Genomic DNA, 15620 nt, shown 5'->3' with positions numbered 1-15620 from the left:
CCGAGTGACTAATAAGTTTAAAGATAGGATTTCCTTTAACACTGGAAAGGAGAACAGATTTGCTATTGGGAGGATGCGTGGTTAGGTGAGAATCCACTTCAATTGGAATTCCCAAGGCATGCTCGGCTCTCCCCATATATACCCATGGCTTGGTGATTTTCTATCTATGTGACAGATTCCCTGAAATCCTTGACACTTCGTGGGAGATGCCTAGGTAAATCGAAGCTCTCCTTTGGGCTTGGCATGGAGGGGTGGGAAAGATGATAAGATGGCATGGCGACTAGTCCTATTGGTTATTCTATTGGCCATTTGGGAGGAGAGGAACAATCAACGCTTACAAAATCTTAGCGACTCAATGCCAGGGGTGACGAGAACGGTGAAGCAAGATATAGTGGCGTGGGCCTCTCATTTAAAGCCCGTCAATATTTGTAAGTTATTTTGTTTTGGTGATGTAATGGCTCTTTTCACCTTTGGCTTTCCTCTAACATTTCTTTTAATAGAAGTTTTTTGCCTTTCAAAAAAAAAAAAATCCCTTATTTACACTATGAGTCAAATATGGTGTTCGCTACCCTCGAAACATGGTTAAGCACAATTTCCGTACAAGATGTCATTCTAAAATCAATTAGCATGAATGACTCTTTCAAGTGATTGTGCATGAACTCGACGCCCGTGTAATCGTATTATGCAAGTGACTTTCTACCATTAAAAATCCAATTATCCAACGAAGTGCTTTGAAAACGTCTTCAATAAGCTTGATCAATGATCACAACTCCATTGCCTTTCCAAAAACATTATCATAACTCCACTCTATTTGAATTGACATTTCCAACTAGATCAAAAAATGACATTAAATTGAGCCTCATTATCTTTTATCACCATACCCATCTCAAAAGCACCCTACCCATCTCAAAAGCACCAGGATTTCCCATAGAGCTACCATCAATGTTTAGGTGTCTGTGAACGCCCTCCCGCACACAAAGACGCAGAATGATGCCCTCACTTTCTCAACTTTCTTTTCATCAGTCAGTTCTTGTTTGATTTGATTTGAATGTAGGATTGACTCATATATAAAAGTGTGTTTGACTTGGAGTCGCCACTAGTCAGGAAGCGGCTTCAGAATTTACGGTTGGCTAGAACCCGTAAAATCGACTAGACGACGATAAATCGCGAGATTTCTCGACCTAAGTAACTCTTACATTGGTCCGAGTTGTAGATTCTGGGTAAGGACCTCGATTATGAAAAAGGAAGGGGTAAGGCCCCATTTTCCACCTGTGCAATACACAGTCTCTACTTTAAGGGACTATACGGCTTTTAGGGAATTCAGGGGAACTTCCAATATCATAGAGTTAAGCCGTACTACGCTAAGCTCCAAGGCCTAGGTAGGCGAAATAAAGAAAAGTAAAAGCAGTAACAGAATAAAGAATTAATCCATATTGCACTAGGTTACAGGAATCTGTGTAGGTGGAATTAAAAAAATGGAACTTAGCCTTACTTCATAAAGTTTGAGATCCCAAGTAGGCAAGCAAAATAAAATACGGGTAGTTAAGAGAGTATTGCAGCAGTAAAATTTAAAAAAAAATGAGTGTGTACTGTTAGTATTCTATTATGTACGAAATAAATACGGCTTGACACGAGATGTGGGAAGGAAATGGAGGAATCATACTCTTTTTGGTCAAAAGGATGGCCAGATGTCCCAAATTCTGACCCTACTCATTAACTTCAGTATCTTCTTCAGCTTTGAAACCTTAACTAACAAAGTAACGTGGCAGAGAGAAGTCTTCAGAAATTGCGGAGAGTCGAATAAATTCTAGTACTTGCAGTTTGAAAATGAGAAGAGTGCTTCTTCAAATGATTGGCTAAACAAGTCTCCTGCAACGCTTCAACTCCTCGAACGCCTCTACTCTCTCTGGACTCTCACACCTTTCTGCTTTCTCTGGATTCTCTCCCTTTCTCCGTTTTTTTCTTTTCCTACAACGAGCTGCTTTAAATGGGCCAGGAAAGACACTCGAGCAACGATGCGTAAGGGGCAAAAGAGGATCGGACCACGTCGAACCAAAGTCAGGCCAGGAAAAATAGCATGTTCAAATGAATCAGAGGGAGGTGACAAGGCTTATGATTGGTCTAGCACACCATACACACCAGTTTTACGTAAAACCAGTTATCCTTGGACTGGTTTTACGTATAGGCTCTGTACCTTTTTTTTAAATAAGGATTTCGCTCTACAAGTGTACCTAATACGATGCTCCTCCTTTGACTTGCCACCTATACACCCCGGCAACAGTCGATCTAACACAATGGCTATCTTTAGGGCATGCCTTATGCCATATAGGTGTTTTGACCAGGACCCAACTGAAGTCGACGGGCGAGATTCAATCTCGTTTAAAGTTTGGTGTCTACAAATGCTCAAGAACTCAAATGGCAAAAGGATAACCCGGATTGTAATGTGGGAGATCCGTAAAGCCATGAAATGCACAAGCAACTATGCATTACAAACGATTTGTCTTACAAGCGATCCTAAGGGAACATTCAGCATCAAAAACTACCTTTCCATATCAAAGTGTGTATCCTCATAAGGTCGCAAAAAGCACAAGGGCTCTAACTACCCACAATCCAAATTCACAGACTCCTGCGATGCACACATACCGATCATGGTGTGAATGGGTTGCAATTCGATGCCCCGTAAAGCCGCAAAATGCGCAGGGACAAATTGCACGTTTTCCCCAACCCTCATAAGACGTCTAGGTTGAGCTTTAACCAGACAAGCCTCTCAACAAATGACACTCCAGGGAGGAATAGACCAGATCGTAGCTGTCTAATCCAGAGGTGGGGTGTCCACTCATTTTGGCACTCAGTTGTACTCCCAACCTCTGCCAAAGAGGGGCTTCTGTAGACACCCCACTTTAAACGAGATTGAATCTCACCCTTCAACTTCAGTTGGATCCCGATCAAAGCACTTATACAGCATACGACATGCCCTAAAAACAACCATCGGGTCAAATCGGCCATTGCCAGGGCGTACAGGTGGCAAGTAAAAGAAAAAGCATCGTCTTAGGCACACCCGGGGAGTGAAATCCTTTTTTTTGTTTTTTTTAATTAAAAAAAAGGGTAAAGAACCTATGATAGACTGGCTATACATAAAATCGGTCCAAGGATGATCGATTCTACGTAAAACCAGTCCTTGGTCCACCGGTTCTAGGTACACGATGCGTTGGATCAATCACGAGCCCTACCACTTCGGTCTAATTAATCTGAACATATTGTTTTTCTTAGGCCCACTTCAATTCGGCGTAATTTGATCCTCCTCTATCCCTTACGTGTCACTGCTCAAGTGTCTTCCCCAACCTATTTAAAACAACTCACTATATGAAAGAAAAAATGGAGAAACAAAGAGCATCGAGAGAGAGTACAGGCATTCGAGGAATTGAAGCATTGCATGAGACCTATCTAATCCTTTGAAGCAGCACTCTTCTCCTTTTCAAACTGCAAGTACTTGAATTTATTCACCATCTATCATTTCTGAAGACTTCTCTATATCAGGCTGGTCTGTCAATCAAGGTTTCAGAGCCGAAGAAGATATTGAAGTCAACAAATAGGGTCGGAATTTAGGACATCCGATCATCCCTTTTGACCCAAAAGAGTGTCTGATTTCCCATTTTCCTTCTCACATCTCGAATCAAGCTGTATTTTATTCCATAAATACTAGAACACCAGCAGTACATGCACTCTTTTTTTCTTCTTTTTTTCTGCAATACACTCCTAACTACTTGCTTTTCATTTTGCTTGCCTACTTGGAGTTTTAAACCCTATAAAGTAAGCTAAGTTCCATTTTCTTTATTCCGCCTACCTAGGGTCCTAGAGCCTAGTGTAGTATGGCTTAACCCTTTATTTGCTATTACTTTTACTTTTTTTTTATCTTTTACCCAAGCACTAGATCCCAGCACAGTATGGCTTAACTCAGTGACGTTAGAAATTCCCCTGAATCCCCATAAAAATCGTATAGTCCCGTAAAGTATAGATTGTGGATCGCATGGGCGGAAAAGGGGGCATAACCCCTTCCTTTTCCCTAGTCGAGGCCCTTACCTAGAATCTACAGTGTATACCAACGTAAGAGTCACTCAGGTTAAGGAATCTTGCGATTTCTCATCCTCTAGGCAATTCTACGGGTTCTAGTCAACCGTAGATTCTGAAGTCGTATCTTGGCTAGTAGCAACTCCAAGTCGAACGCACTTTTACCTCTGAGTCCACCCCATATTCAAATCAAATCAAACCAGAACAGAAAAACAAAGAAAGACGACAAAGTGAGGGCTTCATTCAATGTGTACCCTTGCGCAAAAGGGTGTTCACAGTGCCATTAACCTTCACGTAGAGGGTCACATATCAACATTCTAGCGGACACTGATAATCATAGATGCATGCTCATCAATCACAAAGCATGTCATAAGCACTCTAATCTCCCCCCTTTAAATTCCTCTACAATAGGTCCCAACTCATAAGTAAAAGGCTAAATAAAAGCGTTGATTTTCTCGTTCCCTTTGATAAATGGATAAGTGGTTCTCGAAGATTCTTTTGTTTCACACCTTCCAAATGCCCCAAATAACCATGAGTGGAAGCATCATCCAAAGGATTTTTCCTCTAAGCTTAAATTGGCCCTTAACCATCCTCCAAAAAAGATAGAGATCGACGCCAGGATGTAGATAGGTAAAAGAAATATGCCCCAATTTCCTAAGCTACCACACACTAAGGAAAAAATGATCTACCAACTCCACGTATTTCCTAGACAAGAAGCAAAATTTAGAAGAACCATATTCCTCTTTTGAAGGTTGTCAAAAGTACGAACTGTAATTTCTGAAGCCATCACAAAAAACCCTTGACACGGGAAGAAGCAAAAGATTCCCAAATGTAGGCACAAACCAATTGAATCCACAACTACTTCCATAATTATGGCAACATTAAACAATTTAGGTAAAATACATGGTACCAAGTAACAAATTCTTGTCAGTAAAAGAAGCTAATTTATCTTATGATGAATAAATTAAGTAGTTCATAATTTAAAACGTCAACAAAAAAAGGGAGCAGTGAAACAAAAAGCAAGAACAGCATGCAAAACACGTACCATCTTGTAGAGCAGCCATGCCTTTGGGGTCCTGCTTTGAAGAGAGAATTTTACATACATTTCGGTAAAGATTCTAGAATAACAGTGTATACTAAAGGTATTTTTAAAAAAGTGGTATTTTACAAATACTTAGGTTTGTACAGTATCTTCAGGATTCAGGCCCACGCTTCAGTGATCCAAACCCTCAATAAGATAGGCCACACCATGGTCTGTCCACTAGAAATGCTCCTCGTAGATTAGAAAAATCCAACCTCTTCAATATGTGGACAAGAAACAGATGCATAAGAAAACAAGAACGGTTCAAATTCAGTCGGAGAAAAAAATATGCCAAATATCCGACAGCTAAGATTTTCCAAACTGGGGGATTTTTGGTGCACCATCGTGGTAAGGCCCATCAAATCAATGGTTTGAATTACTAAACTATGAGCCCCACTTGTAAAAACATCAAGTCCAAAGAAATATGGTATACATAAGCACTGTATATACCTTATCCTGTGCAAAGGAATGACAAGATAAGGAAGACAAAGAACATCAACCAAAACGAAGTAAGAAACCTACGGATGCTTTATTTCCAGAAGGATGCTCTTTCTTTTTCTCCTTTTCATATGCAGCCTGCAGTAAGAATATAACGGTAATAAAAGAGAACTTCCCTGACACACATTTCAACGAAGGTAACATCCAGTTACCTTAAGTTCAGCTTGCTGATGTTGTCTCTCACGTTCAGCTTTCCTCAGTTCTTGCTCTTTGCGGAGGCGTTCGTATTTCCTGCGATGCTCTTCGATTTTGTGTGCATTAGGTTCAACCTGCAGATTTAATGCATTATTAGTAAATAAAAACCTTCCACGTGCCCTATCTTCGAAATAATATGAGGTAAAGCAATTTGCTCGGTCCAATACTGTATGTGGGGCTCACCTTCTGGTGATCCAATCGTTCACCTGTTGGGGCTGTCAACGGGTCGGGTTCAGGTCGGGTTCAGATTGGGTCCTATAGTACCCATACCCAGGCTAACAGCGTTCAGGTCTCGTTCTTGAAAACCCAGACCCGGATGTGATCGGATCTGGGTACCCAATTGGTCATTAGATCTAGGTTTCTCGTTGGTTATGGTTAAATAAGATCATTTACATGGTTGGGCACACTTGATGCATGTATTTAGATCACACATGCATGTGCCACTGTGACACATGCACGGCGTGTAAATGGTCTCCTTTACATGCCTAGGGCTTGGAAAACCTTATTTCATTTCTAGAATAAACAATATATATTTAATGTGAGGCCGAGTTCCCTATTCATTTGAATAAGGAACTTCCCTCTTTGGACTTTGTAGATGTGGGGCCCATGGTTAGTATATCCACATCATTGATCTGATCACCCCCAATCATGGATGGACCATTCCCAGAATATCCTCTCAATTGATCAGCTCTAACCTTCCCATTGTTGGTATGCAAATACATGGTTAAAAAGAAATGCATGAACAAACAAACCATATACAATGGAAGAAAGACCAAAGATTCAGTGGTTGGGACCATCCAATTTGGGAGATTCTGGGGGAATGGTCCATCCATGATAGGGACTGTCAGATCAGTGGCTTGGATAGACCAACCATGGGCCCCACATACAAAGTAAGCTCCAAATAGGGGAGTTCCTGTTCGAAGCGAATACAGAACTCGGCCTCATATTATACATACATGCATGCATACACATACGTACGTATGCATGCATGTATATCCATGCGTGTGTGTGTGTTGTTTATTCTAGGCATGTGTGATCTAAAGACATTCATCAAGTGGGCCCCGACCATGGAAATGATCTTATTTGCCCCAAACCATGTAATGATCTTATTTGACAACCCTATCACCTGTTAGGCCCATGGTGGATTGGAGAAACACCAATTCTCCCATTGGATGATCCTTCTAACAATGTCCCACTAAATGTGGACTACTGATTATAGTTTCCATTCTCATGGGATGTCAAGGATGTCTGATATTGGAGATGGCTCATCGCAATATTTCATGATGGGATCCACTGAGTCAGTGACTTAAGTTGCCAAATGGTGGGCCCACCTATACCATTGCTTGTTAAAGAAAATGTTATTTCTTTCAATCCATCACAATGCAAGGCGTCTATATTCTTACCTTTTTAAGCACAGAACTTATCTCCTCGTCATAATCCAATTTCGATGCTAAGTGGAGATCACTCGCAGCCTCTTCCCACTGTCCCAACAGGGCCCTTGCCATGCCTCGAGATTTGTATCCTTTTGCTGAGTCAGGATTTATCTAAGATAGATAAAAGTAGGTAATATATGAGGACAGTTTCTCACACAGGACGGATATCATTTCCATAAAAATTCATTTGAAAGGATGGCGAGAGACAAACCTGCAATGCTGCATCCGCATCCCGGATTGCGGCATTTGGTTTATTCATCTTGACAAAAACACTGGCTGCAAATAAGCAGAGGGATGCATGATTGAAAGAGAATGAAAATAGCTAGAAACAAACAAATGGTGAAAATTGATTGTGTTGCAGTGCAGTCAAATTACAAGACGAATTATTGGGTTATGATGCATCAGGACGGCATAGCGCCCGCTGCTGTTCAAATAGAGACTGTTTGTTTGATAATCCAAACTGTCGATCTGTGCTAAAACCAGTAGCACAGACCAGATGATAACTGAAATGCAGAAGAGACAATGGTTGTTACCTTAGGCTGTGGATCACCAAGCAAGGATGGATTTCTCGCAAACGTTGTATATGGAAGTTTTTCCTATTTCTTCTCTTACACTTCCATTCTCTCATTTGCTGCAATATATAGACATTCAATGTTCGGATTTTTCTGTTCCACAACCGGGAGAAACTGCCCTCAAATCTCTGATTTTTCAGTCGCAGGATGCTAGCTTCCATCCTTATCTCGTGCGACAGTTTCATAAGAGAGGATACAAGTACAAACCAAGAGAAAAATAGAAAGGCCTTTTTTTTGGTTGGGGGGGAGGAGGCAATAGAAGGGCCATATTGACCACACAAGTACACACATACCAACAATCTGGTGGACTCACCCCACCATGGATGGAGGATGCCCCAGAAATCATCCAAATTACAAGAATCCTAACCATCAAAACGGGTTAGAATCTCCCCATCTGGGACTGGGAGGCATGGTGCAACAATCTGGATGAATAAACAATGGGCTCCACCAGTACAAACCAATGCACCAGGTCACCGCATGTCCTGATGCATCCCAATAATTCCTCCATTTACAGAACCAAACTTTACCTCTAGTGGCGTATAGGATTGCCGAACTTGGATTCAAAATGATAGCTTCTGTTAGATGTTCAATCGCTTCATCAAGCTTACCTGATATGCATGCATCTCAAGTTAAAAACAGAACCATTATCCAAGAACATCAGAAATGGCCATAAGAACAACTCTATAGCCTGCCTTCAGAAATCACATCCATGGCTTTTGCTTTCGACATTTGAGCAGCATCACAGCTTTCTTCTGTAATCTCAACAGAAGGATCTCCCATCTAAAAGCAGAATTAACTCGTATTATCTCAACAAATTTGCCTAAGTAATACTGGACAACAAAAACAGCCTTTGGGCTTGTTTGGTCGACAGCTAAAATTGGGTTCATCTCATTTTAGGAAATCTGAACTATGTATTAGAGATCATATATCTTTTTGGTAAGGATTGAAAATAATTACATAATTATGATAAACTAAATGAGACAAAATCAATTTTAGGTGTCTACCAAACTGGCCCTTTAACTATAAAGGAACCACATAATCCTCAGCCTGATATTATGAACAGCACCCACAGGCCTTCAGTTTGAACAAGTGGAGCACAGATATTGATCCAGACCTTTGGCTTCACAGGGACCCAACTTGGACAACCCATGCACCAGAACTCTCTCAGGAGATACCTTCCATCCGGTGTTCTGTGTTTTTCTGATGAATGCTGTTGCCGTATATTTTCTTAAGGATCTATTTTTAGGCTGCCACTTATAGGGTAAGGATTGTCACATTGGGATATTTGAAGCATGGACAGTCCAAAGAAGGGCCCATCAGATGGACCATGGACCACCTTAGCGCCACATATATGAGCTTAAGACTTGATGGTGGTATTCATATCATCCATCGAGAACGTAAAACACACCTTTTGTGGAGGATCATTATCAGGTTCTACAACTTCACCTTCCAACTCAATATCAGATTCAACAATCTCATCCACAATACTATCATCATTTTCAGTAGATTGATTGGATTTTCGATCCTTGGCATTGTCTTCTTCTACCATGTCATTGTTGCCTTCATCAGACATGCTCTGTGATCAAGCAAGTTAGTGCCAAAAATGAAGAATTCATTGAAACTCAATTAACATGTTATACTTCAACTTGGAACAACGCGGGAGGGGGGTGGTCATACGGATATACATGTTATTGCTTCTGGCAAATACATTACTCCTGAACATTGTAGCAGTACACAAAATTGGGAAACAATATCAAGCGCAACAGCATATTAGCAATTGCACCTTTTCTTTCAATGACACCCATATGGATTGAACTAATTGCAGTGAAGAACCAATGGTAGGTGAGCTAAATTTTTCTATCAATCAATAGGTGTGGCAAGTCCCAACATGCATGCATGCCAAATCTGAGTGGAGAAATGTGTCTGCTAAAGATAAAACCTGGAAGTCTGACAACATGCCTTGTCAAACTAGTCTTCTAGATGTTAAATGCAAATGTCACAACAAGCAACCAAAACAAACCCATGACAATTATGGGTTTCATAGGTTTTTCCTTTATTGAATGCTTCAAATGATATGACTGCTATTCAATGTAAGTAATGCCAGTTGGCAAAGGATTATAGAATCAGTTATCCAATTAGTATCAATAAAAAATTCAATATTCCTTTTTCATTTCAAACTGATGTGTGGACATGTTCCTAGCAGTGTCCTTATTTCATTTCAAGCACTGTCCTTTATTGGCGATTGCACTTATGGTGATCTATCTTATAAAATCTAAATGATGAAGTTTTTCTCCATCTTTATTCTTCTTTTTCTTTGAATGGCCATTTTTACTACTTTTCATAAAATAGTTTCCACTTGGTTTGATGCAAAAATCCAAGTCTTATGGTCAAACAATGACAAGGAGTATATTTCCTCAAATTTCAAAGACTAATTATTGAACAGTAGTATTAAATCTAAAACAACGTGTCCGTACACACCCCAATGAATGTTGCTACCGAGAGAAATAATAGACATCTCCTTAAAGTTGCAAGTGCACTTCTTAGAGATGAATGTTCCAAATATTTTTGGTCTAATTCCATTCTCAATGAAATATAATTAATAAATTGTTATCATCAAATCTTATATGGAACAACCCTAGTTCAAATGCTTCAACTTTCCAAGTCCTTATTTTCTATTCTTTCAGAAGTGCTTGATTGTATTGTGAGATACAGATTAGGGCTGAAAGTTGGGCGGGTTCAACCCGACCAACCCGTGACTGACCCGCCATTGGGGTGGCCTCAGGCAGGATGTATGGGGTTTGGTCTCGAGCTTGGGCTATATAAACACTAACCAGACAAAACTTGGGTCAGGCTCGGGTTGAGGTTTCGGGTTGCCCGACCCAACCCAAACCCGATCGATATATACAAGTTACTTATAAATTATAATTAGTGCGGATCGTGTGTGCTGAAGGCACAGGAAATTCCAACACCAATGGGAAACATTTCTGATGACTCGAGCTAACAAGATATGCCGGATTTCTCTCTTCCAAATAGATTGCGTGCTACACAACATGACTTTGAAAGGAGTGGTTGTCCTATATTTTAGCATGTTTGTTTAGAAAAAATGAAGTTTTTTATGATTAATAACTACATATATAATTAATAAATTTATAGGTACAAAAAACAAGACATGTATTGAAATATAATAGACTAATGTAATAACGAAAATATTAGCATGTATCAACCAGCCCAATCCAACCAACCCGACCGAGCCCGCTTGGGTTGAGAATTCCCAACCCAAGGTTAGGTTGGGTTGGGTTAGGGTTGAGGTATAGGAACCTTGGGTTAGGCTAGGGTTGAGCACCAACCCGACCCAACCCGCCCGACTTTCAGCCCTAATACAAATGTCACAAGAAAAAGAAGAAGGAAGAAATTCTAATGAGAGGAGTACATATTAAATAGGATAAAGATTACCTTTTCTTTTTTCTTTTTCTTTTTTTTTCTTTTTTTTTTTTTTTTGAAAGATGATGCAAAATTATCAACGCAAAAGCACCAAAAAGGAAAACAAAACAAAGCAAAAGCAAAAAACAAAAGAAACGAAACCTACACTAGAACAAAAAGCAGCCAAAACGCTCCAATCCTGGCCTAAAACTCTCACACTAATGGCACTCATACACTAAATTCCTCACCCAAATAAAAACCTAATCAGCGGATGCAAAGAGATTCCAATAGACCCAATTATTTCGTTCAAGCTAAATCGACTATAAGGAAGCCAACAAGGATAGCCTCCACCTTTGAGAGCCCAAGCAAACTCTCGGATCACCATGCCAGGCCCGGCATCACCCAAAACATGCCCAAGGATCAGAAAATACTAGACCAAACAGCACGAGCAAAAGCACAGTGAATAAAGAAATGATCCATAGATTCTTCCGCTACCAAACATAGTGGACAAAATTCGGTAGAATCATTCCTCTTCTGCAAATTGTCGATCATAAGGATTTTCCTTCTCCCCGTGACCCAAGTGAAATCTACAATCTCAGGTGGGGCCCCATAAGACCATTACTGTGTGAAAAAGTGTTCCTCCCTCATTCTCAACTAAGAGAGAGATTGGAAGAGAGACCGAACGAAGAAGTTCCTAGATTTGCTAAAGCACCAAACCAGAGCATCCTTCACACCCAAGTTTAGCATGGGACCCTGCTTTTGAGTACATTATTGTATGCAATTTTCAATTTGTCGTTGCTAATATTGATAATATCTCAATATGAACGTTATCGCAACATGCTCGATATCAAGACCACAATCTTTCATTTCCTTTCCAGTTGTTGATGATTTCTTGGCAAAATATTGTGAGTTGTTGATATTCTGCAATATCAATAGATGTTTGGATGGATGATTGGATAGTTAGATGGGATCGATCGGATGGTTAGACTGTTTCTTATGACGACACATGCTTTTAAGCCCCCATTAAATGGAAACTTATTGTGTATACATTCTTTTTGCAAATTTTTTATTTCTAAATATGCAAATATGTGTATTTTAGCATTTCCTAAAGTTTCAATGAAAATTCTACAATTTTCCCATGTTTTCCCACATTTCTAGTTATAAGTGATATTATCGGCATCATTGATATTGTTTCCGAATCCCCGGCCAGTGAAACTTGTAGTGATACCGATACTTCAAACACTGGTTGTAATTCATAACTCCATCAATTGGTTTGTCATAAACGTCCAAAACAAAGGGTAGTCGATTCTCATTTCCTTCATGAAGCGTGCTTCAAAGACATGAAAATGTCATATCAAAAATATGAGGATCAGCTTGCTAATTTTTTAACTAAGGGGCTGTTTGAGTTGAGGGATATAGGGCAGGGATTTGTCAAATGCATGGATTTCAAATTTCCCCTATTTGTCTTTTGTTCGGGATTTGCCAAATCCATGGATTTCCCAAATCCATACCTCCATAAATCCATGGACTTCGGGAAAATCCAAATCCCCCAAACAACTAAAGACTTCATAAATCCTCAAAATAAGATACTTTTAAAGGCAGGAAAAAAAAAAAAAAAAAGTTAACTCCTTTGCAATAAATGCTCTACCGGCTACCATAACAATAAATGCCTCCCTAAATCCATGGATTTGTAGTTTGATTCCCAAACAATGGACTTTGGAATTTGCTAAATCCAAATCCAATACAAATCCATGAATTTAACAACTTCATGGATTTACCAAACTCACATTCTCATTTTCTTGACCCCAAACAGTGCCTTTATTTGTTAAGTAATTTTATTGTATCCTGTATAAACTAAGTTGGAATTGTCATTGATGGTTAGACGCATTGCATACATGCATATGTCAATCCAGGCCGTCTAATTTGTGGGCCCCATTGCAGATGGACCAAAATCACATCGATTGGATGACCCTAACTATCCAATTGGTGTCTATCAGATGGGAAAAAAGAATGTGGTCAGTGATCCAAAGTGTGGTAAAATCAAATGTTTGGAAATGTCTGATTGAGGCGATTTGTGTGATATGCTGCATTCATGGTGTGGCCCACACTTTGCACGGCCTGGATCGCATGTGTTCACTGGATAGTGGATGAGTTGCCACAGCTTACTAATTTTTGGCGGACAGCTGTCATACACTGTTGTCTACCCAGTTGTTTGTATTTTCCTTGGCCTAAACTCTAATGATAGTTTACCCACATTTTTTTAATGGCGGTGACTTTTCAACTGTTCACATAGCATGGCTATACAGGAATCCAGGCTGTCCAAATAGCTGGCCCAAATATGGATGGGGTATAACCAAAATTGCTCTTAGATGATTATACGCATCTGATTTTTCCCTGACCATTCATTTGATAGCCACCAATTGAATGGTTTGGACGACTTCATCAGTGTGATTTTAGAGATATGTTCCATCCGCAATGTGTACACAATTTGGATGGTCTGGAACTTTCGAGTCTGGATAGCCGTACATGAGTGTCAAATATGAGGAGGATGAGTCACCACCATTTTCAAAATGGTGGTGAACTATCACGGGTGAGTTTATCAGAAGAAAGAGGAGAGGAGATCTTAAGGAACTTCAAAAGCATAGCAAACTGGTAATCTATGGTTTACGAGTGGGGGTGAGGGAGATATTCAAAAATCTGTTTTCGAGCAAACTAATCCAAAACCCAAACTGGTAATCTATGGTTTACGAAAAAAAAAAATCATTTTTAAGCAATACCAACTTAATAAAACTATACCCAAATATTTAAAATAAATAAATAACATAAAAAAAAATTAAAGAGAGAGAGAGAGAGAGATAATTTGGGGAGGAAACATCTCTTACCTGTTTTGGGTTTTGTGGAATCCGAGCGCCGAGGCTGAAAAAAATGAAAATAATGCAATTTTCATGAAATTTCCGAGTGCAATGGAAGATCAAGCTCAAAATATTTTAAAATATATTAAAAATAAATAAATAAATAAGTACCTAAGGAGATAGTTCTTGAAAAAAGAAAGAGAAGGATCGTTGAGAATCGAAGGGTTGGATTTGCATTGATCCACGAACAGCTTCAGCTCTGTGATTTTCGAGGCATCCATTTCTTTCCCCCACTCGCTCTCTCTCTCTCTCTCTCTCTCTCTTGGTGAAAAGAAGAAAGGAAAAGCCTTGCTACTCTGGCGGAGCGTGATGGATGATACGCAGACGCAGCAGATCCAAATACCTGAGGAATTGCTTACGTGGCACACAAGTGATACAAACTAAACCGTCCAAATTACGGAAACCAGCTTAGATGTTTCGTGAACAAAGAAAGTTACTTTTCCTAGAATTGTGGACATTTATTGGACGGTTAAAATTGAAAAAACCCAATGGCCTTATTTTAAACAACAACTCCGACACAAATCGGAAGTTAGGATTGGTGGGCCAATCTGATTTTTAGATCGTAACTCGGCGACAGTGGACTCTTCTACTTGGACGGTTTAACTTTAGTTTATGTATGGTACATAGAGTTCCTGCGTATCGAGCACCCTACGACGCCACGGTATCAAGTAACTCAAGGAAGAATCCAGATAATTCTTTCCAGAAATAATAGGAGCTGAGAAATTTACAACTGTACGACCCATTTATGGCCATTTACGTTTTTAAGCCCACTCCTTTTTACCTCTCAAGAATAAGCCCCATGTGTAATCAATTTCCCTCCGTTCTCTCCTTTATGCCCAAATACACGTTAGACTCACCTGTATCATCCCTATTTCTTAAATTCATCCATTTTCTTCACTAAATCTCCATCATACTGCCAGGTTATATCTTTCATGTTGCATTCTACTCAAGCCTAAGTGCATTCTTTATCTAAGCGGATGCCAATGCATTGATAAACATAATATCTTGAAGACCTTTCTCCAAAAAACATGTTTCACATTAACACACTCTTATTCTTCTCCTCAAACATGGATTTCACTGAGTGTCAGGGAGTGATTGGAGTTCACGGTCAATTACCTTGAAGTTTAAGTTCTCGGTAAATTCTTAAGTATTTACCTAGAAGTTTGTGGTCAATTTCATGCATTGCTAAGTCAATTTTACATGGCTATCCAATAAACTCAAAGAAGTTCGTAGTTAATTTGACAAAGTTTCGCAGTCAATTTCACTTTGTTCCGGTCAATATACTCAATTGATCGGTCAACTTCATGCACTACTTGGTCAATTTCACATATTTTACCAGTCAAATTGTAGTGCATTTTTGTAATACAACTGTAAATTTGTAGTGCATTTTTTTGTAATATGACTGTGAATGTTATATATTGAATACATTTGTTACTTTCTT

At 39.5% G+C, this 15620-nt stretch overlaps 1 protein-coding gene across 3 annotated transcripts in view; it reads right to left on the bottom strand.

Annotated features, from left to right (window-relative positions):
- The window catches only part of LOC131251488 (TPR repeat-containing thioredoxin TDX-like), a 42164-nt gene extending 27680 nt beyond the window's left edge, over positions 1 to 14484 (bottom strand). Inside the window, exons 1-10 of one of the 3 annotated variants that reach the window (XM_058252230.1) lie at positions 14291 to 14479; positions 14150 to 14183; positions 9256 to 9423; positions 8540 to 8627; positions 8375 to 8455; positions 7487 to 7551; positions 7246 to 7386; positions 5800 to 5916; positions 5672 to 5725; positions 5114 to 5147 (exon numbers count right to left, since the gene is read on the bottom strand). In XM_058252230.1, coding sequence (XP_058108213.1) covers positions 5114 to 5147; positions 5672 to 5725; positions 5800 to 5916; positions 7246 to 7386; positions 7487 to 7551; positions 8375 to 8455; positions 8540 to 8627; positions 9256 to 9423; positions 14150 to 14183; positions 14291 to 14400 — 892 coding nt within the window. In that variant the 5' untranslated portion in view covers positions 14401 to 14479. Of the gene's footprint in view, positions 1 to 5113; positions 5148 to 5671; positions 5726 to 5799; positions 5917 to 7245; positions 7387 to 7486; positions 7552 to 8374; positions 8456 to 8539; positions 8628 to 9255; positions 9424 to 14149; positions 14184 to 14290 lie in introns of all 3 variants that reach the window. The other 2 variants (XM_058252232.1, XM_058252233.1) reach the window with 2 other exon arrangements.
- Positions 14485 to 15620: the final 1136 nt, after the last annotated feature.

Source organism: Magnolia sinica, chromosome 7 (assembly GCF_029962835.1).
Source record: "Magnolia sinica isolate HGM2019 chromosome 7, MsV1, whole genome shotgun sequence".
In the NCBI taxonomy this organism is placed as follows: domain Eukaryota; kingdom Viridiplantae; phylum Streptophyta; class Magnoliopsida; order Magnoliales; family Magnoliaceae; genus Magnolia; species Magnolia sinica.
Note: the sequence above shows the minus strand (reverse complement) of the source record. Positions and strands in the feature narration are given on the sequence as shown.